Below are 26,984 nucleotides of genomic sequence, written 5' to 3' on the forward strand. Positions count from 1 at the left end.
ACAAATATGCGCCACACTGTGAACCAACACCAAACGAGAATGACAAGCAAATTTCGGGAGAGCATCCGCACTGTAACACAACATAAACACAACAGAACAAATACATACAACCCCTTGCAGTACTACCTCTTTCTGGACGCTAAAACATAAAAATGTATTATTAGCCTGTGGGGAGAGTTTATTTTGATATTTACCTGAGAAGGCTGCAAATAGAAATGAGGCATTTAATTTCTATTTAAATTTTATTTGATATGCCATTGCTATTTTTTAATTATTAGTATTATTTGAAACTGGATTTTGCATGTCACTATAAAGTTATATAAGTCTGGCTTGTTCAATATTTAATGCAAAACTTTTTTGGGTCCCTATTAAAAGGTTAATTTGTTCAACCTTGGCCCGCAGCTTTGTTCAGTTTTACATTTTGGCCCACTCTGTATTTGAGTTTGACACCCCTGCCATATTCAGTTAAATATGCCACCAAAACAACATATCCATCTTCTTCCGCTTATCCGAGGTCGGGTGGCGGGGGCAGCAGCCTAAGCAGGGGAGCCCAGCCTTCCCTCTCCCCAGCCACTTCGTCTAGCTCTTCCCGGGGGATCCCGAGACGTTCCCAGGCCAGCCGGAAGACATAGTCTTCCTAACGTGTCTTGGGTCCCCTTAAATTGGACGTGCCCTAAACATCTCCCTAGGGAGGCGTTCGGGTGGCATCCTGACCATATCTGATGTTCAAACGGATAAACCCCAGCCATCCATCCATTTCCTACCGCTTATTCCCTTTGGGATCGCGGGGGGCGCTGGTGCCTATCTCAGCTGCAATCGGGCGGAAGGCGGCGTACACCCTGGACAAGTCGCTACCTAATTTTTGCAAATATCTTTTCACTTTAGAATTTGATGCCAGCAACACGTGACAAAGAAGCTGGGAAAGGTGGCAATAAATACTGATAAAGTTGAGAAATGCTCATCAAACACTTATTTGGAAGATCCGAAAGGTGTGCGGGCTGATTGGGAATAGGTGGGTGCCATGATTGGGTATAAAAAAAGCTTCCCCAAAAAATGCTCAGTCTTTCACAAGAAAGGATGGGGCGAGGTACACCCCTTTGTCCACAACTGCATGAGCAAATAGTCAAACAGTTTAAGAACAACGTTTCTCAAAGTGCAATTGCAAGAAATTTAGGGATTTCAACAACTACGGTCCATAACATCATCAAAACTTTCAGAGAATCGGGAGAAATTACTCCACGTAAGCAGCATGGACATAAACCAACATTGAATGACCGTGACCTTCCATCCCCTCAGACGGCACTTTATCAAAAACCGACATCAATCTCTAAAGGATATCACCACATGGGCTCAGGAACACTTCAGAAAACCACTGTCACTAAATACAGCTTGTCGCTACTTCTGTAAGTGCATCTAACACAATTTACCACCTTATATGGATACGGGGTTTGTACCTTCAAGGCACTCAAAGTGCTTTGACACCATTTCCACATTCACCCAGTCACACACATAGTCACACATTGATGGCGGGAGCTGGCATACACGGCACTAACCACGACCCGTCAGGAGCAAGGGTGATGTGTGTCGCTGAAGGACACAACGGACGTGACGAGGTTGGTGGTAGGTGGGGATTGAACCGGGGACCCTCAGGTTTCTGGCACGGCCACTCTCCCAACCACGCCCACGACTACCCCATAACATGGTTAATTCCACATTCAAGGCTCATACGTTAAAGTACCTATGATTGTCACACACACACTAGGTGTGGGGAAATTATTCCCTGCATTTTACCCATCACCCTTTATCACCCCCCGGGAGGTGAGGGGAGCAGTGAGCAGCAGTGGCAGCCACGCCCGGGAATCTTTGGTGATTTATCCCCTCAATCCCAACCCTTGATGCTGAGTGCCAAACAGGGAGGTAATGAGTCCAAATTTTATAGTCTTTGGTATGACTCGGTCGGGGTTTCAACTCACAACCTACTGACACTCTTTCCACTAGGCCACTAATAATAATAAAAATAATAGATTTTATTTTGTAAAAAAGAACTTTACGTTGAGCAAACAACCTCAAAGTGACACAGCGTTAAAAAAAATAGTAATAATAATAATGATAATAAAAAAAAATGAAAATAAATAAAATATAAAACTATAAACAGCCCAATAGCTAGAACCAGCATGCATATCTATGAACAAGCTTTTTTTAAAAACAAGGCTATTTAAGCCTTTTTAAAAAGCATTCACAGTCTGTGGTGCCCTCAGTTGGTCAGGGAGAGTGTTCTACAGACTGGGAGCAGCGGAGCAGAAAGCCCGGTCTCACATAGTTCATAAAGATGAGTATGGATTATCTATAGCGGGGATGAACCTGTGGAACAATGCGAGAGGGGAATATAAACTGTCTTCTAGCCTAAGAGTGTTCAACCTTGCGGTAAAAAGAAAAAAATGTTTTTGGGAAACTATCAAAAACACGACTAGTTGTTTGGACGATCTCAACTGTGGGACACAGGTGCAAAATAACTCACTGTGGAATACGGGACATAACACACCAGACAAGGCTTGAAGACGAAAGATACCCCGGCAAGATGTTCTTCTTGTTCTGAAATTGTCATGTATTAATCAAATCTGCTGTTGAAACTTGGACTATTTAACCAACATATACAACCAGTTGATTTTAACTTAGGGGAGGTACACGGATAAGCATTGTCGCTTTTTTTTCCAGTATCCATTTTCGGTTGGTGCCGTTGCATGTCCGTCAAATTACTATATAGAGTGGGGCAAAAAAAGTGTTTAGTCAGCCACCGATTGTGCAAGTTCTCCCACTTAAAATGATGACAGAGGTCTGTAATTTTCATCGTAGGTACACTTCAACTGTGAGAGACAGAATGTGGGGAAAAAAATCCAGGAATTCACATTGTAGAAATTTTAAAGAATTTATTTGTAAATGATGGTGGAAAATAAGTATTTGGTCAACCATTCAAAGCTCTCACTGATGGAAGGAGGTTTTGGCTCAAAATCTCACGATACATGGCCCCATTTATTCTTTCCTTGACACGGATCAATCGTCCTGTCCCATTAGCAGAAAAACAGCCCCAAAGCATGATGTTTCCACCCCCATGCTTCGCAGTAGGTATGGTGTTCTTGGGATGCAACTCAGTATTCTTCTTCCTCCAAACACGACGAGTTGAGTTTATATCAAAATGGATACATGGATGATACAGCAGAGGATTGGGAGAATGAAACCAAAATAGAACGTTTTGGTATAAACTCAACTCGTCGTGTTCGGAGGAAGGAGAATACTGAGTTGCATCCCAAGAACACCATACCTACTGTGAAGCATGGGGGTGGAAAAATCATGCTTTGGGGCTGTTTTTCTGCTAAGGGGACAGGACGATTGATCCGTGTTAAGGAAAGAATGAATGGGGCCATGTATCGTGAGATTTTGAGCCAAAACCTCCTTCCATCAGTGAGAGCTTTGAATGGTTGAGCAAATACTTATTTTACACCATAATTTACAAATAAATTCTTTAAAATTCCTACAATGTGAATTACTGGATTTTTTTTTTCACATTCTGTCTCTCACAGTTGAAGTGTACCTATGATGAAAATTACAGACCTCTGTCATCTTTTCAAGTGGGAGAACTTGCACAATCGGTGGCTGACTAAATACTTTTTTTGCCGCACTGTATGTCTGCCAGAATATATACATTCATTTGTTCATGTTTCCCGCAACTTTGTTTTTGTTTTTTTTTGCCATAAGGATGCAGCTAAAATTGCCGCATGCGTTCCAGCAGGTAAATCAAGCAGCTGGCACCTGCCAAAAGATGATCCGGGATACAAAACAAGTATGGAAGGATGGAAGGGGCGTGGGGGGAAGAGGAGATTGCTGTCAAAATTTTAAGAACACAAATCCTTGTTTATAAAGTGAGAGAGAAGAAGGCGCGCGTCGGTCAAGTTCACATTTTCCCCCGTTACAGGCGGATTGTGGTTTGGAAGAAAGGGACTTTCATGCAGGCGAACAAGGGACTTATATAACCGAGTGATGGATGCTTCCCCTGCAATCCTCACGAAAATATTCTTATGGAGCTGGTAAAAAGTATTACAACGAAAGAAAAACATCGGCTAATATGACCATACCCGACTTATGTGGCCCAAACCAGCGCCGAGACCACCTTTTGCTCCAGCCCCTGCCAGGATCCTGGCAAGGATAAGTAGTAACAATATTAGTATTTATATACCTTGAAGTTATATATTATTTTGCAAAAAAAAACCAATAAGTAATAGGAAAACATTTGTGGATATTTTTTTGCTTTTCTCTTTCGAAACCTTGCATAATATATATGGATGGACGATATCAATCAATCAATCAATCAATGTTTACTTATATAGCCCTAAATCACTAATGTCTAAAAGGGCTGCACAAACCACCACGACGTCCTCGGTAGGCCCACATAAGGGCAAGGAAAATTCACACCCAGTGGGACATCGGTGAGAATAATGACCCAGTGGGACGTCGGTGACAATGATGACTATGAGAACCTTGGAGAGGAGGTAAGCAATGGATGTTGAGCGGGTCTAACATGATACTGTGAAAGTTCAATCCATAATGGATCCAACACAGTCGCGAGAGTCCAGTCCAAAGCGGATCCAACACAGCAGCGAGAGTCCCGTTCACAGCGGAGCCAGCAGGAAACCATCCCAAGCGGAGGCGGATCAGCAGCGCAGAGATGTCCCCAGCCGATACACAGGCAAGCAGTACATGGCCACCGGATCGGACCGGACCCCCTCCACAAAGGAGAGTGGGACATAGAAGAAAAAGAAAAGAAGCGGCAGATCAACTGGTCTAAAAAGGGAGTCTATTTAAAGGCTAGAGTATACAAATGAGGTTTAAGGTGAGACTTAAATGCTTCTACTGAGGTGGCATCTCGAACTGTTACCGGGAAGGCATTCCAGAGTACTGGAGCCCGAAATGAAAACGCTCTATAGCCCGCAGACTTTTTTTGGGCTTTGGGAATCACTAATAAGCCGGAGTCCTTTGAACGCAGATTTCTTGCCGGGACATATGGTACAATACAATCGGCAAGATAGGATGGAGCTAGACCGTGTAGTATTTTATACGTAAGTAGTAAAACCTTAAAGTCACATCTTAAGTGCACAGGAAGCCAGTGCAGGTGAGCCAGTACAGGTGTAATGTGATCAAACTTTCTTGTTCTTGTCAAAAGTCTAGCAGCCGCATTTTTTACCAACTGTAATCTTTTAATGCTAGACATGGGGAGACCCGAAAATAATACGTTACAGTAATCTGATATCAAAATCTACAAAACCCCAAAACCAGTGAAGTTGGCACGTTGTGTAAATCGTAAATAAAAACAAAATAAAATGATTTGCAAATCCTTTTCAACCTATATTCAATTAATTAGACTGCAAAGACAAGATACTTAACGTTCGAACTGAAAAACCTTGTTATTTTTTGCCATTTTTAGCTCATCTGGAATTTGATGCCTGCAACATGTTTCAAAAAGCTGGCACAAGTGGCAAGAAAAGACTGAGGAAGTTGAGGAATGCTCATCAAACACTTATTTGGAACATCCCACAGGTGTGCAGGCTAATTCGGAACAGGTGTGTGCCATGATTAGGTAAAAAAAAAACGCTTCCATGAAATGCTCAGTCATTCACAAACAAGGCCGGGGCCAGGGTCACCACTTTGTGAACAAATGCGTGAGCAAATAGTCAAACAGTTTAAGAACAACATTTTTCAATGAGCTATTGCAAAATATTTAAGAATTTCACCATCTACGGTCCGTAATATAATCAAAAGGTCCAGAGGAACTAGAAAAATCATTGCACGTAAGCGTCATGCCCATTACATTCGATCCCTCAGGCGATACTGCATCAAAAAACAGCATTAGTGTGTAAAGGATATCACAACAAATCAATGTCAGTAACTACAGTTGGTCGCTACATCTGTAAGTGCAAGTTAAAACTGTACTATGCAAAAACAAAGCCGTTTATCAACAACACCCAGAAAACTTGCAGGCTTTTCTGGGCCCAAGATAATCTAAGATGGACTGATGCAAAGTGGAAAAGTGTTCTGTGGTCCGACCAGTCCACATTTCAAATTGTTTTTGGAAACTGGGGACGTTGTGTTCTCTGGACCAAAGAACAATATTTTCTTGATTTTTCTTGATTTTTTTTTTTTATTAAGGATCCCATATAGATGGTTGCCACAAAAAAAGCCTAGTCTTCCTGGGGTTCCACAAATGCAATACAATTACAAATAAAAGCATATATTTATAACTACACAATACAGAAAAAAATGAAAGCATCAATAAGAAAACAAGCAAACAATTTACGTTCACATAATAATAATTACCATATACATATAACTACTCAATACAAAACCTAACAAAATCATCAACAAGCAAACTAATTTAAAAACTCAGATAAAATATTACTTTCCTTTTAAAAACGTCTTTACTTTAAATGAGATTTCGAGGCAGGTTATTTTAGAGCGATACAGATCCATAAATAAAATATTTCCGCAAAGCATTCTTCCATGGACGAAGAAGTACAAAAATTAAATGCTATGGACAGCTTGACGACTAAACGGCACGGCGATCTGGTGGAAAAAAAAAAAGAAAAAAAAAACACTACTGGAAGAACCTTGCTGCATATTTTAAAAATGTTTTTTATGGCTGTCTGTGAAGAAATATCCATACATTAGCCGCGCCGTCTTATAAGCTGCAGAAATCAAAGTGTAGGGAAAAAGTAGCGGCCTCTAATTCGGAATTTACAGTATTTTATTTTAAATGTAAAACAGATAACTTATTTTGTGTTTGTGCATAACTTTCTGTCCCACACAAGCATATTTTAGTCGAACTGATCCACCTTGTGTATATTCGGCCCTGAGATGGCAGTAGAAATGACTTGACTTTGATGAAAACGGGAAGAGTGGGTCGCCGTGGTGACACGGATCCGCATGCGGATGTATAATGAACATTTAAGTTCCTCTTATTTTTTGCGCTCTTTTATATGAACCCTGTCTCTATATGAATTGGGAAATTATGTTAGATATAAATATAAACGGAATACAATGATTGGCAAATCATTTTCAACCCACTTTCAGTTGAATGCACTACAAAGACAAGATATTTGATGTTCAAACTAATAATCTTTACTATTTTTTTGCAAATAATAATTAACTTAGAATTTCATGGCTGCAACACGTGCCAAAGTAGTTGGGAAAGGGCATGTTCACCACTGTGTTACATCACCTTTTCTTTAAACAACACTCAATAAACGTTTGGGAACTGAGGAAACTAATTGTTGAAGCTTTGAAAGTGGAATTCTTTCCCATTCTTGTTTTATGTAGAGCTTCAGTCGTTCAACAGTCCGGGGTCTCCGCTGTCGTATTTTACGCTTCATAATGCGCCACACATTTTCAATGAGAGTCAGGTCTGGACTGCAGGTGGGCCAGGAAAGTACTCACACTCTTTTTTTTTTACAAAGCCAGGTTGTTGTAACACATGCTGAATGTGGTTTGGCATTGTCTTGCTGAAATAAGCAGGGGCGTCCATGAAAAAGACGGTGCTTAGATGGCAGCATATGTTGTTCCAAAACCTGTATGTACCTTTCAGCATAAATGGTGCCTTCACAGATGTATAAGTTACCCATGCCTTGGGCACTAATGCACCCCCATACCATCACAAATGCTGGCGTTTGAACTTTGCGTCGATGACAGTCTGGATGGTTCGCTTCCCCTTTGGTCCGGATTACACAATGTCGAACAATTTGAAATGTGGAGTCGTCAGACCACAGAACACTTTTCCACTTTGTATCAGTCCATCTTAGATGATCCCGACCCAGACAAGCCGGCGGCGTTTCTGGATGTTGTTGATAAATGGCGTTCGCTTTGCATAGTAGAGCTTTAACTTGCACTTACAGATGTAGCGACCAACTGTATTTAGTGAGAGTGGTTTTCTGAAGCGTTCCTGAGCCCATGTGGTGATATCCTTTAGAGATTGATGTCGATTTTTGATACAGTGTTGGTTTCCGGCCATGCTGCTTACGTGGACTGATTTCTCCAGATTCTGTGAACCTTTTGATGATATTATGGACCGTAGATGTTGAAATCCCTAAATTTCTTGCAATTGCACTTTGAGAAACGTTGTTCTTAAACTGTTCGACTATTTGCTCACGCAGTTGTGGACAAAGGGGTGTACCTCGCCCCATCCTTTCTTGTGAAAGACTGAGCATTTTATGGGAAGCTTGTTTTTATACCCAATCATGGCACCCACCTGTTCCCAATTAGCCCGCACACCTGTGGGATGTTCCAAATAAGTGTTTGATGAGCATTCCTCAACTTTAGCAGTATTTATTGCCACATTTCCCAACTTCTTTGTCACATGTTGCTGGCATCAAATTCCAAAGTTAATGATTATTTGCAAAAAAAAAAATGTTTATCAGTTTGAACATCAAATATGTTTGTCTCCCGTACATTACTGCTATGTGGTCATAAGGAGACAAAACCCCCAACAAAACATAGTCCATGGATTACAGTGTGTGTGAAAATGTGTTGTATCTTTCAGCCAAGTTTTTGTTGACTCACCACTTTCTTTCTCCGAGCACCTTGAACGAAGAAAGACGCATTTGTTGGTTTTTCAGAGTGCACTATAAAAATGTAATATATGTTTTTTCTTCGGCTGAATAGACAAAAAATGTCGTCAAGGGAAATTTACAGAACCTGGAAGTCTCCAAAATCTCCGGTAAATATACACTATATTGCCAAAAGTATTTGGCCACCCAAAGGATGCCACCTGTGCAACAAATCCAGTCCTGAAATGTCCTCGCTTCTAAATATTCCAATGTCAAAAGTCGGCTTTATTATAAGAAAATGGAAAAGTTTGGGAACAACAGCAACTCAGCCACCAAGTGGTCGGCGACGTAAACTGACAGAGAGGGTTCAGCGACTTTCTGCACACTCAGTTGCTACAGAGCTCCAAACCTCATGTGACCTTCCAATTAACCCACCTACAGCACGCAGAGAGCCTCATGGAATGGGTTTCCATGGCTGAGTAGCTGCATCTTAGCCATAAATCACAAAGTCTAAAGCAAAATGTCGGATCGATGGTGTAAAGCATGTTGCTACTGGACTCTAGAGCAGTGGAGACACCTTCTCTGTCAAATATATTTGGTGTCGAACCCCAAGATGCAGAGATGGAGGCAGGCATTGGCTATGAAGACATGATTTAATATAAATAATAGAACAAGAACAAACAAAAAGCACGCACGTGGGCGGAATAACAAACTAAAGGAGCTAGCACTGGGAGCTAGAAAAACAAAAAAGGAACTTTAGCATGGAAGCTATGGAAACGGCTAATGCTAACAGAAACAGCTTACCGCTACGACGACCAGGACAAAATGTAGCACGACAGGTAGTAGTGAAGTGAATTATATTTATATAGCGCTTTTCTCTAGTGACTCAAAGCGCTTTACATAGTGACACCCAATATCTAAGTTACACGTAAACCAGTGTGGGTGGCACTGGGAGCAGGTGGGTAAAGTGTCTTGCCCAAGGACACAACGGTAGGGAGACTAGGATGGCGGAAGTGGGAATCGAACCTGCAACCCTGAAGTTGCTGGCACGGCTACTCTACCAACCGAGCTATAGTAGCTGTAATAAAACGACATGACAGGTAGCACGATAAGAGTGACATGTGGCAAACACAGTACAATGATCCAGCAACTGACGCAAAACAAAGCAGGTACAAATAGGAGCGGGCTGATTGGCAACAGGTGTGGCCAGGTCCCAATCAGCCACAGCTGAGGAGGAACACAGCACTCAGGGAACAGGACAGGAAGCTGACAAAATAAGACAGGAACTAAGGACAGGAAATACTAAACACACAAAAGGAGAAATTCAATCACAAACAAACTGTCAGTGGCAAGCCTGACATCTCTGGAGTGTTCAATCACTCTTTTCCATCTGGCAATCTCATGGACGAGTCCGGGTTTGGCGGTTTTGTAGAGAACGCTACATTTCGGACTGCATTGTGCAGAGTGTGGCATTTGGCAAAGGAGGAATCATGGTGTGGGGTTGTTTTTCAGGAGTTGGGCTTGGCCCCTTTAGTTCCAGTGAAAGAAACGTTGAATGCTCCAGGATACCAAAACATTTTGGACAACTCCATGCTCCCAAGCTTGTGGGAACAGTTTGGAGCAGGCTCCTTCCTCTTCCAACATGACTGTGCACCTGTGCACAAAGCAAGGTCCATAAACACATGGTTGACAGAGTCAGGTGTGGATGAACTTGACTGGCCTGCACAGAGTCCCGACCTGAACCAAATAGAACACATTTGGGATGAATTAGAACGGCGACTGAGAGACAGGCCTTCATCGACTCAGCAATGCGCTTTTGGAAGAAGTGTGGAAAATTCCTATAAACATATTCCGCAACCTTGTGGACAGCCTTCCCAGAAGAGTTGAAGCTGTAATAGCTGCAAAAGGTGGTTAGGAATGGGATGCCACTTCAAGTCCATATGTGACTTGAAGTGGCAATATAGTGTATTTTACGCACACGTTAAGGATTTATTTAACGCTAAGATGCACTATAACATTTACAGATCAAATTATAAGGACTTTCTCTACATCCAAATGTTTTTTTGTTATTGTTTTATTACTTTTCATCCAATATGGTGTTCTCTAACAAGTCGCTGAACGGCACAATTCACAACAAGCGTGTCATCCACAAATTGACCCAAATTTGTGGTATCATCTAAAACTAAAGTAAAGTATCAAACAACAGAAGAATAAGTGATTATTACATTTTCACAGAAGTGTAGATAGAACATGTTGAAAGAGAAAGTAAGCAGATATTAACAGTAAATGAACAAGTAGATTGATAATTCATTTTATACCACTTGTCCTTAAAGGGGAACATTATCACATTTTCAAAAGGGTTAAAAACAATACAAATCAGTTCCCAGTGGCTTGTTGTATTTTTTGAAGTTTTTTTCAAAATTTTACCGGTCCCGGAATATCCCTAAATAAAGCTTTAAAGTGCCTTATTTTCGCTATCCATTTCCCTGTGACGTCATACAGGGCTGCCAATACAAACAACACGGCGGTTACCACAGCAAGATATAGCGACATTAGCTCGGATTCAGACTCGGATTTCAGCGGCTTAAGCGATTCAACAGATTACGCATGTATTGAAACAGATGGCCGGAGTATGGAGGCAGATAGCGAAAACGAAATTGAAGAAGAAATCGAAGCTATTGAGCGAATAGCTATCGACGCTATTCGGCCATAGCGTGGGTGTACCTAATGAAGTGGCCCATAGCATGGCATGCCTTATTAGCATCGCCGGTAAAATGTGCGGACCAAACGATCAGGACTTTCGCATCTTGTGACACTGGAGCAACTTAAATCCGTCGATTGGTAAGTGTTTGTTTCGCATTAAATGTGGGTATTTAGTTTCAAATGTACATACAGCTGGCGTAAATAGCATGTTGGCATCGATTAGCGTAGCATGTTAGCATCGATTAGCTGGCAGTCATGCCGCGACCAAATATGTCTGATAGCATATAAGTCAAAAACATCAACAAAACTCACCTTTGTGATTTCGTTGACTTAATCGTTGCAAATGCATCTGCAGGTTATCCATACATCTCTGTGCCATGTCTGTCTTAGCATCGCCGGTCAAATGTGCAGACACTCTGGTACATTCAATGGGGGTCTGGCGGCGGATTTCTTGCCAGTGGTGCAACTTGAATCCCTCCCTGTTAGTGTTGTTACACCCTCCGACAACACACCGACGAGGAATGATGTCTCCAAGGTTCCAAAAAATAGTCGAAAAAACGGAAAATAACAGAGCTGAGACCCGGTGTTTGTAATGTGAAAATGAATATGGCGGGTGTGTTACCTCGGTGACGTCACGTTCTGACGTCATCGCAAAAAGACCGATAAACAGAAAGGCGTTTAATTTGCCAAAATTCACCCATTTAGAGTTCGGAAATCGGTTAAAAAAATACACGGTCTTTTTTCTGCAACATCAAGGTATATATTGACCGCTTGCATGGGTTTAGTGATAATGTTCCCCTTTAATAATTTTGACAAAATAATAGAATGAAAAATGACACAATATGTTACTGCATATATCAGCAGACTAAATTAGGATTATGTGTTTGTTTACATACTAATAAAAGACAAGTTGTCCGGTATGTTCACTATTTTATTCAAGGACAAACTTGCAATAATAAACATATGTTTAATGCACCCGAAGATTTTTTGTTCAAATAAAGCCAATTTTTTTGTGGCCCCTCCTTTATTTTGAAAAGTACCAAAAAGCGTCTAAATAATTTTGATACTGCTACCAGTACCAAAATATTGGTATCGGGACAACCTCATTCCCTACTGTTTACTACTGCGGTAACTTCTAACAGGCATTTTTCGCCATTTTTGATCTCGGTAAAAATGCTAAGAACTGATCACCGTGATTGAACTGAAATTCATCACAATCATTGATTAATCATCAATGTCATGATCCGTGGCCCGGATCAGTTTTTTGTTGTATTCTTTTAATTTGATTTGTGTGCACCCTTGTTTTCTTTTAGTTGCCATGGGTGCTTATTGTTTCCACCTGTCTCTGATTGGTGCTCGGGACGCTCACCTGTTTCCCTAGCACTAATCAGAGGGACTATATAAACCTGCCTTTGCCGATCAATCGGCCTGACTTCATTGTTTGCTTCTTGCTATCTCTAGTCTATGCTAACTGTTAGCCGTAGCGTCCAGTGCGATCGGCACTTTTTTTCGTCTGACTTGTTTTTCCGTTTTGGTACTTGTTTAATTTTGAAGATTAAATCATGTTCTTACCTGCACGCCTTGTCCGGAGTGGTCCGTCTGCATCCCGGGGGAACTAACCTTGCAGCAAGCTGCGACCCCCCCGCCGCCGTGACAATAGATTGATTAAGACCATCCTTCACACAGAATGGTCATAGAGGGAAGTGGCCACAACTGTCATCAGCAGGCTGTAACAGTGATATAGAAAGTCACCTATTTATACATACCCCGTTTCCATATGAATTAGAAAATTGTGTTAAAAGTAAATATGAATGCAATACGATGATTTGCAAATCATTTTCAATCCATATTCAGTTGAATATGCTACAAAGACAACATATTTGATGTTCAAACTCATAAACATTTTTGTTTTGCAAATAATCATTAACTTCAGAATTTGATGCCAGCAAAACGTGACAAAGAAGTTGGGAAAGGTGGCAATAAATACTGATTAAGTTGACGGATGCTCATCAAACACTTATTTGGAACATCCCACATGTGTGCAGGCTAATTGGGAACAGGTGGGTGCCATGATTGGGTATGAAAACAGCTTCCCAAAAAATGCTTAGTCTTTCACAAGAAAGGATGGGACGAGGTACACCCCTTTGTCCACAAATGCGTGAGCAAATAGTCAAACATTTTAAAAACAACGTTTCTCAAAATGCAATTGCAAAAAATGTAGGGATTTCACCATCTACGGTTCATAATATCATCAAAAGGTTCAGAGAATCTGGAAAAATAACTCCACGTAAGCGGCATGGCCGGAAACCAACATTGAATGACCGTGACCTTCGATCCCTCAGACGGCACTGTATAAAAAACCGACATCAGTCTCTAAAGGATATCACCACATGGGTTCAGGAACGCTTCAGAAAACCACTGTCACTAAATACAGTTTGTCGCTACATCTGAAAGTGCAAGTTAAAGCTCTACTATGCAAAGCGAAAGCCATTTATCAACAACATCCAAAAACGCCGCCGGCTTCTCTGGGCCCGAGATCATCTAAGATGGACTGATGCAAAGTGGAAAAGTGTTATATGGTCTGACCAGTCCACATTTCAAATTGTTTTTGGAAATATTTGACATCGTGTCTTCCGGACCAAAGAGGAAGTGAACCATCCAGACTGTTAGGGACGCAAAGTTCAAAAGCCAGCATCTGTGATGGTATGGGGGTGCATTAGTGCCCAAGGCATGGGTAACTTACACATCTGTGAAGGCACCATTAATGCTGAAAGGTACATATGCTGGAACAACATATGCTGCCATCCAAGCGCCGTCTTATTCATGGACGCCCCTGCTTATTTCAGCCAGACAATGCCAGGCCACATTCAGCATGTATTACAACAGCGTGGCTTCGTAAGAAAAGAGTGTGAGTACTTTCCTGGCCCGCTTGCAGTCCAGACCTGTCTCCCATGGAAAATGTGTGGCGCATTTTGAAGCGTAAAATACGACAGCAGAGACCCCGGACTGTTGAACGACTGAAGCTCTACATTAAACAAGAATGGGAAAGAATTCCGCTTTCAAAGCTTCAACAATTAGTTTCCTCAGTTCCCAAACGTTTATTGAGTGTTGTTAAAAGAAAAGGTGATGCAACACTGTAGTGAACATGCCCTTTCCCAACTACTTTGGCACGTGTTGCAGCCATGAAATTCTAAGATAATTATTATTTGCAAAAAAAAATAACGTTTATGAGATTGAACATCGAATATCTTGTCTTTGTAGTGCATTCAACTGAATATGGGTTGAAAAGGATTTGCAAATCATTGTATTCCGTTTATATTTACATCCAACACAATTTCCCAACTCATTTGGAAACGGGGTTGTACACCTTTCTATGATTCTTGCCGTCTGAAAGACACAATAAAATAAATGTCAGTATTGGTGTGTTACATTTATATAAATAAATAATGTAGAAAAATGACACAAGGGTTTCATAGTCTATTTCTCTCACTAACCTGTTTAACGTAGTCCTATGTCTTGTTTGGTCTACAGTTTCTCCATCGACCGGAGCACGGACCAGGATATGATCTTCCATATCGACCAAGATTCTGGTGCCATCACACTGGGCAGGATTTTGGACCGCGAGACAGCTGGCTGGCACAATATCACGGTGACGGCCGTGGAAGCAGGTACTAGACTAGTCTAGTCTTAAGGCTGGTCGTGTGGTATTTGAATCCTAGGATGTATGACTGCGAGGAGGAACGTGATTTCATTTTTTTCTAGCAACCTTTTTATAAATCTGTCTTAAATGTCATCTCGCCAAGTTAGTATAATTAGTACTATCTGCTGGGGATGTGGGAATTAGTTTGGATTTTTTAGTTTTTATGTTTTTTAGTTTTATGTTTTCTGTTTATCGGTCTTTTAGCGATGACGTCAGAACATGACGTCTCCGAGGTAACACACCCGCCATTTTCATTTTCACATTACAAACACCGGGTCTCAGCTCTGTTATTTTCCGTTTTTTCGACTATTTTTTGGAACCTTGGAGACATCATGCCTCGTCGGTGTGTTGTCGGAGGGTGTAACAACACTGACAGGGAACGATTCAAGTTGCACCACTGGCAAGAAATCTGCCGCCAGACCCCCATTGAATGTGCCAGAGTGTCTTCACATTTGACCGGCGATGCTAAGACAGACATGGCACAGAGATGTATGGATAACCTGCAGATGCATTTGCAACGATAAAGTCAACTAAGTCACAAAGGTGAGTTTTGTTGATGTTGTTGACTTATGTGCTAATCAGACATATTTGGTCGCAGCATGACTGCCAGCTAATCGATGCTAACCTGCTATGCTAATCGATGCTAACATGCTATTTACGCTAGCTGTATGTACATTTGAAACTTGATACCCAGATTTAATGCGAAACAAACACTTACCAATCGACAGATTTAAGTTGCCCCAGTGTCACAAGATGCGAAAGTCCTGATCGTTTGGTCCGCACATTTTACCGGCGATGCTAATAAGGCAGCCATGCTATGGGCCACTTCATTAGGTACACCCACGCTATGGCCGAATAGCGTCAATAGCTATTCGCTCAATAGCTTCAATTTCTTCTTCAATTTCGTTTTCGTTATCTGCCTCCATACTCCGACCATCTGTTTCAATACATGCGTAATCTGTTAAATCGCTTAAGTCGCTGAAATCCGAGTCCGAATCCGAGCTAATGTCGCTATATCTTGCTGTGGTAACCGCCGTGTTGTTTGTATTGGCAGCCCTGTATGACGTCACAGGGAAATGGATAGTGGTTTCGAAGATAGCGAAAATAAGGCACTTTAAAGCTTTATTTAGGGATATTCCAGGACCGGTAATATTTTGAAAATAACTTCAAAAAATACAACAAGCCACTGGAACTGATTTTTATTGTTTTTAACCCTTTTGAAATTGTGATAATGTTCCCTTTTAAAAGAGAAGGTGATGTAACACAGTGGCGAACATGCCCTTTCCCAACTATTTTAGCCATGAAATTCAAAGTTAATGATTTTTTGCACAAAAAAAAAATATGTTTATGAGTTTGATCATCAAATATCGTGTCTTTGTAGTGCATTCAATTGAATATGGGTTGAAAAGGATTTGCAAATCATTGTATTTTGTTTTTATTTACCTCTGACACAATTTCCCAACTCAAATGGAAACGGGTTTTGTAATATGAAAACTTTATCTCAAGTCCAGCCCAGGTCTGTCTTGCGAAATGGATTCTTGATCTCCATGGGAAAAACATTGTTGAATAAAGTAAAAAGAAAACAGACTTTAATCAGAAATTGTTCCTGATAATTAAGGTTGAATTAGGACTTATCGCTGCACTGCAGCTTTAATTGCGACTACTCCAAAAAAAATAAAAAAAACACAATTAGACTTTGTTTGAGCATTTCTTTTCCCTTCTCTTTTGATTGGGCATTTTTATCATATTTTAATGTTAATTGAACATTTATAGCAGCCCCCGACTCACGCCTGCATCCATTAGATAAAACATCTGACGGGGATGTTCATGGAAAACATGTCTCTGAGCATCCTTTAGAGACACGTAGACAAAAGCCGGAACATTTCTTCCCACTTTTCGCCACATTTCCAGTCTCTCGACTCATTAAGACTGCAGACGACACAAGGTCAACTCGTCTGAGGCCATTGTTGAAAAGCCACAGTTGCATGGCGCAACCTTTAATTATCCCGTCTCCCGGTTCATTCGGCGACCTTTGAACTATTGTATTGCGGCTGTTGGGCGAGGAGTGACAAGAGCTTTGCGACCGAGCTCGTCTGTCTGAGCCCCCCCGGATTAACCTCTGGACCGCCAAAGTGCAAGATGCACACTAAATGTCAGGTAGAGAGCAATGTACTTATTCTCGTGGAGTCTCACACAAATGCACACAGCTTCGGATAAATCCAATTAAAAGCTGCCAGAACCTAAATTCTACTTTCCCAAGTTAGACTGACGTATAATTTTCCACAACTGATAGCAGGTATGACATCTTTTTTTTTCCCCCTACAGATTGGTTTACCATGAAGTACATACACATAAATATACCACCCCGAGGATAGAAAGATAAAGGTGTAGCTGGTACGTCTTTATCTCGTTGAAGGGGGGGGGGGGGAATATATTTTTTCATCCGTGCGCAGTTTGATTTTTCCCCGGCCGTTATTCTGAGGTACATAATGTTGGCATGTGTCTTGTTTTTTTAAAATACTGTCATGTTTTGTGGCGATGTTCTATTTAGTTTTGGTCACGCACCTGATTTACTTGGACTCATGCACCTGTTGTCAATCACCACGTCACTTTTTTAAGCCTGTAGTTGCCAGGCAGTCAGCCTGGCGACATCACCCTCTACACCATCCATCCATTTCCTACCGCTTATTCCCTTTTGGGGTCGCGGGGGGCGCTGGCGCCTATCTCAGCTACAATCGGGCGGAAGGCGGCTTACACCCTGGCCAAGTCGCCACCTCATCGCAGGGATAGAAAGATACGGGTGTAGCTGGTACGTCTTTATCTCGTTGAAGGGGGGGGAAAAATATATTTTTTCATCCATGCACAGTTTGATTTTTCCCGGCCGTTATTCTGAGGGACATAATGTGGGCATGTGTCTTTTTTTTTTTTAAATACTGTCATGTTTTGTGGCGATGTTCTATTTAGTTTTGGTCACCCACCTGATTTACTTGGACTCATGCACCTGTTGTCAATCACCATGTCACTTTTTAAGCCTGTAGTTGCCAGGCAGTCAGCCTGGCGACATCACCCTCTAAACCATCCATCCATTTTCTACCGCTTATTCCCTTTTGGCGTCGCGGGGGGCGCTGGCGCCTATCTCAGCTACAATCGGGCGGAAGGCGGCGTACACCCTGGACAAGTCGCCACCTCATCACAGGTATAAAAAGATACAGGTGTAGCTGGTACGTCTTTATCTCGTTGAAGGGGGGAAAAATAAATTGTTCCATCCGTGCACAGTTTGATTTTTCCCCGGCCGTTATTCTGAGGTACATAATGTGGGCATGTGTCTTTTTTTTTTTTTAAATACTGTCATGTTTTGTGGCGATGTTCTATTTAGTTTTGGTCACGCACCTAATTTACTTGGACTCATGCACCTGTTGTCAATCACCACGTCACTTTTTAAGCCTGTAGTTGCCAGGCAGTCAGCCTAGCGACATCACCCTCTACACCATCCATCCATTTCCTACCGCTTATTCCCTTTTGGGGTCGCGGGGGGCGCTGGCGCCTATCTCAGCTACAATCGGGCGGAAGGCGGCTTACACCCTGGCCAAGTCGCCACCTCATCGCAGGGATAGAAAGATACAGGTGTAGCTGGTACGTCTTTATCTCGTTGAAGGGGGGGGGAAATATATTTTTTCATCCGTGCACAGTTTGATTTTTCCCCGGCCGTTATTCTGAGGGACATAATGTGGGCATGTGTCTTTTTTTTTTTTAAATACTGTCATGTTTTTTGGCGATGTTCTATTTAGTTTTGGTCACCCACCTGATTTACTTGGACTCATGCACCTGTTGTCAATCACCATGTCACTTTTTAAGCCTGTAGTTGCCAGGCAGTCAGCCTGGCGACATCACCCTCTAAACCATCCATCCATTTTCTACCGCTTATTCCCTTTTGGCGTCGCGGGGGGCGCTGGCGCCTATCTCAGCTACAATCGGGCGGAAGGCGGCGTACACCCTGGACAAGTCGCCACCTCATCACAGGGATAAAAAGATACAGGTGTAGCTGGTACGTCTTTATCTCGTTGAAGGGGGGAAAAATAAATTGTTCCATCCGTGCACAGTTTGATTTTTCCCCGGCCGTTATTCTGAGGTACATAATGTGGGCATGTGTCTTTTTTTTTTTTAAATACTGTCATGTTTTGTGGCGATGTTCTGTTTAGTTTTGGTCACGCACCTGATTTACTTGGACTCATGCACCTGTTGTCAATCACCACGTGTCTTTTTAAGCCTGTAGTTGCCAGGCAGTCAGCCTGGCGACATCACCCTCTACACCATCCATCCATTTCCTACCGCTTATTCCCTTTTGGGGTCGCTGGCGCCTATCTCAGCTACAATCGGGCGGAAGGCGGAGTACACCCTGGACAAGTCGCCACCTCATCGCAGGGCCGCAGTTTGCAAGTTTTGTTTAATGTCCATTGTTTAGTTGGGGCGGCATAGCTCGGTTGGTAGAGTGGCCGTGCCAGCAACTTGAGGGTTGCAGGTTCGATTCCCACTTGTGCCATCCTAGTTACTGCCGTTGTGCCCTTGGGCAAGACATTTTACCCACCTGCTCCCAGTGCTACCCACACTGGTTTAAATGTAACTTAGATATTGGGTGTCACTATGTAAAGCGCTTTGAGTCACTTGAGAAAAGCGCTATATAAATATAATTCACTTCACTTCACTTCACGTCACAGGTCACCAAACTTTTTGAAACCAAGAGCTACTTTCGGGTGGGGATTAATGCGAAGGGCTACCAGTTTGATACACGCTTAAATAAATTGCCAGAAATAGCCAATTTGCTCAATTTACCTTTAATAAATAAATCTATATATATATATATATAAATGTTTTTTCTGTCTGTCATTCCGCCGTATATTTTTTTTCCTTTTACGGAAGCTTTTTTGTAGAGAATAAATGATGAAAAAAAAAACACTTAATTGAACTGTTTAAAAGAGGAGAAAACACGAAAAAAATGAAAATTAAATTTTGAAACATAGTTTATCTTCAATTTCGACTCTTTAAAATTCAAAATTCAACCGAAAAAAATGAAGAGAAAAACTAGCTTTTTCGAATCTTTTTGAAAAAATTTAAAAAAGAAATTGTGGAACATCATTAGTATTTTGTCCTGGTTAAGTTAATTTTAGAATTTTGATGACATGTTTTAAATAGGTTCAAATCCAATCTGCACTTTGTTAGAATATATAACAAATTGGACCAAGCTATATTTCTAACGAATCGTTATTTCTTCTAGATTTTCCAGAACAAAACATTTTGAAATAAGATTTAAATTTGATTCTACAGATTTTCTAGATTTGCCAGAATATTTTTTGGGAATCTTAATCATAATAAGTTTGAAGAAATGTTTCACAAATATTCTTTGTAGAAAAAACAGAAGCTGAAATGAAGAATTAAATTAAAATGTATTTATTATTCTTTACAATATATATTTTTTTTATTTACTTGAACATTGATTGAAATTGTCAGGAAAGAAGAGGAAGGAATTTAAAAGTTAAAAAGATATATGTGTTTAAAAATCTTAAAATCATTTTTAAAGTTAATTTTTTTCTTTAAAATTGTCTTTCTGAAAGTTATAAGAAGCAAAGTAAAAAAATAAATAAATGCATTTAAAGAAGTGAAGACCAAGTCTTTAAAATATTTTCTTGGATTTTCCAAGTCTCTTTGAGTTTTGTCCCTCTTAGAATTAAAAATGTTGAGCAAAGTGAGACCAGCTTGCTAGTAAATAAATACAATTTAAAAAATAGAGGCAGCTCACTGGTAAGTGCTGCTATTTGAGCTATTTTTAGAACAGGCCAGCGGGCGACTCATCTGGTCCTTACGGGCTACCTGGTGCCCGCGGGCACCGCGTTGGTGACCCCTGGTTTACGTTATAGTAAAAGTTTTGTTTTCATAGCAAAGTTTTGAAGCTCTGCTGAGAGCGCCTTTTGTTTGTTCCTTTTTTCCGAGTTAATAATAAAAGATGTCATTACCTTCACGCCATGTCCGGTCCAGTCGCTTTGCACCATGGGAAAACAAACCACACCAAAGTCCCCGTCTTGACAAATACAATTAAAAGAAAAAGAGTAAATAACGGCATGTTTGTGAGGCTTGTGTGGCATAACAATGCCGGATTTCTCCCTCCGAGGATGCGTCGAGCAAGAACACAGCGTGAAGGTAAGATATAAAGTATGTATTTAACGAATAATAGGCTAAGGAACAAAACTAACAGAAAGGCAAACAAATGGCGCTAGCATGGAGGCTAGGAATACGAACAGAAACACTATACTTGGCACGAAGGCACAAAAAGGGAAAAACAAAACAACTAGCATGAAGGCTAGGAATACAAAGTCCGACAATGAATGACGAAATAGGGCGAGTTTAAATAAGGGAGGTGATGACGAGAAGCAGGTGTGCGTAGAAAGCAAGGGGCAGGTGAAGCTAATAAGCTACCATGGTGACAGAATCAGTGTCGGAGCTTGGTCCGCATTGCTGGCAGTGAGTCGGACACATTTCCAGTGAGGGTTGGACTCCGCCAAGGTTGCCCTTTGTCACCGATTCTGTTCATAACTTTTATGGACAGAATTTCTAGGCGCAGTCAAGGCGTTGAGGGGTTCCGGTTTGGTGGCCGCGGGATTGGGTCTCTGCTTTTTGCAGACGATGTGGTCCTGTTGGCTTCGTCTGGCCGGGATCTTCAGCTTTCACTGGATCGGTTCGCAGCCGAGTGTGAAGCGGCCGGAATGAGAATCAGCACCTCCAAATCCGAGTCCATGGTTCTCTCCCGGAAAAGGGTGGAGTGCCATCTCCGGGTTGGGGAGGAGACCCTGCCCCAAGTGGAGGAGTTCAAGTACCTAGGAGTCTTGTTCATGAGTGAGGGAAGAGTGGATCGTGAGATCGACAGGCGGATCGGTGCGGCGTCTTCAGTAATGCGGACGTTGTACCGATCTGTTGTGGTGAAGAAGGAGCTGAGCCGGAAGGCAAAGCTCTCAATTTACCGGTCGATCTACGTTCCCATCCTCACCTATGGTCATGAGCTTTGGGTCATGACCGAAAGGATAAGATCACGGGTACAAGCGGCCGAAATGAGTTTCCTCTGCCGTGTGGCGGGGCTCTCCCTTAGAGATAGGGTGAGAAGCTCTGCCATCCGGGAGGAACTCAAAGTAAAGCCGCTGCTCCTCCACATCGAGAGGAGCCAGATGAGGTGGTTCGGGCATCTGGTCAGGATGCCACCCGAACGCCTCCCGAGGGAGGTGTTTAGGGCACGTCCAACCGGTAGGAGGCCACGGGGAAGACCCAGGACACGTTGGGAAGACTATGTCTCCCGGCTGGCCTGGGAACGCCTCGGGATCCCACGGGAAGAGCTAGACGACGTGGCTGGGGAGAGGGAAGTCTGGGCTTCCCTGCTTAGGCTGTTGCTCCCGCGACCCGACATCGGATAAGCGGAAGAAGATGGATGGATGGATGGATGGGTGACAGAATAAACAGGAAATAAAGAAGTCCAAACAACAGAATGTGATACAATAATGGAACAGAACATAAATATGGAATGATCCGGATATCGGATCACAACAATGTTGCTCGACGCAGCTTTCCTAGCAATTTTAAAGACATCATAACAGATGGTATTTTTGACTAGTTTGTTACACAAACTTTGTATAAGTCTCAATAATAAAACTCTGAACTTTGTGTAGTGAGTACAGGGTAGTGTTGTCCCTATAGCAATATTTTGGTACCGGTACTAAAATTATTTTTAGTACTTTTTGATACTTTTCTAATCAAAGGGGACCACAAAAAATTGCATTATTGGCTTTGTTTTAACAAAAAATGTAAGGGTATATTAAACATATGTTTCTTATTGCAAGTTTGTCCTTAAATAAAATAGTGAAAATACAAGACAACTTGACTTTTAGTAGTAAGTAAACAAACAAAGGCTTATAATTAGTTTGCTGACATATGCAGTAACATTTCTAAAACTATTAAGTGATCAAATTTTAATTATAAATCTACTTGTTTATTTACTGTTAATATCTGCTTACTTTCTCTTTTAACATATTCTATGTACATTTCTTTTCAAATGTAATAATATTTTTTTTTTCTGTTGTTTGGATTCTTTACATTATTTTGGATGACACCACAAATTTGGGTGTCACTCCGATACCAAGTCGTTAGAGAATCACACATTGGTCATATTCAAAGTCCTCATTTGTCCAGGGACATATATTTCCTGAGTTTGTAAACATGATATAATTTTTTTTTAACAGACGAAAGAAGATGTGATGCCAAAAAATATCGACGAGATACGCTCTTTTACTTGGTATCATTACAGTGGATGTCAGGTGTAGATCCACTATTGCCGAGCTACGGTGTGTCGTGAAACATGTTTAGCTATTCCTTGTCCTGCAGGGATGATACTTGTAAGAAACATATTTTATTTGTCACCATGGAGGCGGTGATTAGTAATTTAGAAGTAGCTAAAACACTGCCGACTGCGGATGGACTAGCTCGTTAGCCATGTCTTAAAGCACCTCTTCCTGATTAGATTAGATAGATTAGATAGTAGTTCATTTATTCCGTCAGGAGAGTTCCTTCAGGAAAATTAAAATTTTCAGCACAATCCCATTCAAGTTTAGACAAACATTACAGGGAGACAGAACAGGATCGCTGACGGGTCTGCCGGCTTCCAGCGCCCCTTACAAAAAAGATGACATACAGGTAAACAAAGGGGGGTAAGGGGGGAGAGAAAAATAGAAGATTAAAATAAAATAAAAATAAAAAATAATTAAAAATTGGTCTTTGCCTGGGCCCTGGAGAGGAGGTGCAGACTGAGGACAAGGGAAAAAAAACAAATTAATCAAAAAAAAAAAATTAAAAAAAATAAAAAACAACTCATAGCCATGGTACACATCCCTCTTCCATGTGTGTAAGAGGGAAACATCAAACATCAAAGAACACAGAGGACATTAAAGACATTAAAGCAGCTGATGCAAGCAGCCACTTCTACATACAGCTATGAATAAAAAGTAAAATAAACATATCCACTGTGGTGGCCTCTGCGCTGTTCCACGCCATCGTCCGCTGGGGAGGAGGGAGCATGGCCAGAGACAGGAGCAGACCCAACAAAGCAACCAAGACAGCCGACTCCACTTTCGGCCAGTGTCCAGTCCGAATGGGGGCGATTCAGTGTTATAACTTCACCTTTATCTTTAGTTTTTAAGCCAAAATGCGTCCGTTCTTCCTTTTCTGTCAACACACTGTCTGCTTGTAAGTACTCTGTGATTGTGCGCTGCCAAACATGCTCCTCTGGTCGTAAACCAGCGAAGACACGACGTGACTGGTACTTTTCAGAGAAATATGATTCATTAGTATCGCGGTGCTACAGTAATACCGGTATACCCTACAACCTTATCACAAGGGTGTTTGTAATCTGGCCTAGGACGAACTGCAGCCTAAAAATAGTTTTTTTTTGTCCCGTGGAATGATTAAACACACAATTAGGGAGTCTAATTCGGGTCCAAAATGGTAAAAAGGTAAGAGTTCCCTGTAAACAAATGTCTGATTGACTTGTTCAACAAAAAAATACATTTTAGGCCTTTTCTACACTAAGCCGGCTAAGGTTATCCAGGGTAAATCCCACCTAACCCTATCCTTGTCCACACACTGGTGAGGTGTTCTAAATTCTCTTGCGACAGGATGCTATCCGAGGCTCCATCCAGCCACCTTTACACGCAGCCACACAAGTAAAACAACAATAAAAATAAAAATACGTATACACTCTGGTGGCCTCTGCGGTGTGAGCATGGCCAGCGACAGGAGCAGACCCAACAAAGCAACCAAGAGAGCCGCCCACCAACTCTCGGCCAGTGTCCAGTTCAAATGGATGAGTGACGATGCGTCCAAGGAGACCAAGGTGTTCGATACTAGCTCATTCAGTCAAGACACAGTGAAGCTTGTCCGTCCCGGCGCTCAGCGCTGGCTCCGCAGCCCTGTCTTTCCAAGCGGACTCTGGTGTGACAGAAGCTGGTCTACATGGTCAAAAGGCTCCCGGGTGTTATGATCCGCTACCCGGATCATTCCATATTCTTGTTTTGTTCCAGTTTTGTATCCTTAGTTCCTGTTTGTTCGGTCACCACGGTTGCTTATTAGTTTTCACCTGCCCCTTGCTTTCGGCGCACACCTTCTTCTGCTGATTACTCCCTTATTTAAGCCTGCCCCTTTTGTTCATTCTGTCTCGGATCCTAATTTGCTTACATGCAACAAGTGACGACTGCTGTTCTATGGTTATACTCGCTAGCTTTCGCGCTACGCCTTGTTTTTCTCAATCAATCAATCAATCAATCAATGTTTATTTATACAGCCCCAAATCACGAATGTCTCAAAGGACTGCACAAATCATTACGACTACAACATCCTCGGAAGAACCCACAAAAGGGCAAGGAAAACTCACACCCAGTGGGCAGGGAGAATTCACATCCAGTGGGACGCCAGTGACAATGCTGACTGAGAAACCTTGGAGAGGACCTCAGATGTGGGCAACCCCCCCCCCTCTAGGGGACCGAAAGCAATGGATGTCGAGCGGGTCTAACATGATACTGTGAAAGTTCAATCCATAGTGGCTCCAACACAGCCGCGAAAGTTCAGTCCAAAGCGGATCCAAGACAGCAGCGAGAGTCCCATCCACAGGAGACCATCTCAAGCGGAGGCGGGTCAGCAGCGTAGAGATGTCCCCAATCGATACAGGCGAGCGGCCCATCCTGGGTCCTGACGAGCGGTCCATCCTGGGTCTCGACTCTGGACAGCCAGTACTTCATCCATGGTTATCGGACCGGACCCCCTCCACAAGGAAGGGGGGGACATAGGAGAAAGAAAAGAAGCGGCAGATCAACTTGTCTAAAAAGGAGGTCTATTTAAAGGCTAGAGTATACCGATTAGTTTTAAGGTGAGACTTAAATGCTTCTACTGAGGTAGCATCTCGAACTGTTACCGGGAGGGCATTCCAGAGTACTGGAGCCCGAACGGAAAACGCTCTATAGCCCGCAGACTTTTTTTGGGCTCTAGGAATCACTAATAAGCCAGAGTCTTTTGAACGCAGATTTCTTGCTGGGATATATGGTACAATACAAACAGCAAGATAGGCTGGAGCTCTAGCTCTCATGCTCGTGGTTTTTGTTTTGCCTTTTGTGCCAAGTGCAAGTGTTTCTGTTTGTTTCCCTAGCTCCCATGGTAGCGCTTTTGGTTTGCCTTTTTCTGCCTAGCACCAGTGTTTTTGTTCTTAGCCTGTTTTGGAGTTAAATAATGTTTTATTTCTTACCATTCCCTGTGTTCTTGCCCGAACGCATCCACGGAAGAACAAATCCGGCATCACTATGCCCAGCAAACGTCACAGTAGGATCCGAGAGTGAATGAACAGAAGGGGCAGGCTTAAATAAGGGAGTAATCAGCAAAAGCAGGTGTGTGTCGAAAGCAAGGGGCAGGTGAAAACTAATAAGTAACCATGGTGACCGAAGAAACAGGAACTAAGGATACAAAACTGGAACAGAACAAGAATATGGAATGATCCGGGTAGCGGATCATAACACCGGGAGGCAGATCCAGAAGTTAAAAAAAAGCAGAAGTCACAAAAGTACCACCCCTTGTTCCAAAGTCCCGAACGGTCCCGAACTAAAAGGCAAAAACAAAACGCATGAAAACAAGAGGGAAACATCAGGAACACAAAAGGACGTCACAAGAGCAAAAAGCTCTTGCCACCAGCAGCCACTCCGGCAGCGCTATCTTGGAATTTTTAAAAATTATTTAGAGGTAGAAATGATTTCTCCCATTCGCTGCATTGATAACTACCTAAAACAAGCGATTTTTATATTTAAAAATGTGAAAAAACAAAAACCTTTTGTCGTCTTGTCTCTCATACAGAGTCAAAACTCCCAAAAAAAGTGCAGTTCCCCTTTAAGGAAACAAAAATAATAAATAAATGAATAAAATCA

The 26,984-nt window shown here is 42.0% G+C and overlaps 1 protein-coding gene across 1 annotated transcript in view; it reads left to right on the plus strand.

The window, feature by feature from the left end:
• Nucleotides 1-26,984, plus strand: part of LOC133544296 (cadherin-22-like) — a 589,788-nt gene that overhangs the window by 452,853 nt on the left and 109,951 nt on the right. The window contains exon 10 of the mRNA XM_061889489.1: nucleotides 14,823-14,959. Within this exon, the coding sequence (XP_061745473.1) occupies nucleotides 14,823-14,959 (137 nt within the window). The remainder of the gene's footprint in view (nucleotides 1-14,822; nucleotides 14,960-26,984) is intronic.

The sequence above is a fragment of the Nerophis ophidion genome, linkage group LG02 (assembly GCF_033978795.1).
Source record: "Nerophis ophidion isolate RoL-2023_Sa linkage group LG02, RoL_Noph_v1.0, whole genome shotgun sequence".
Lineage (NCBI taxonomy): Eukaryota > Metazoa > Chordata > Actinopteri > Syngnathiformes > Syngnathidae > Nerophis > Nerophis ophidion.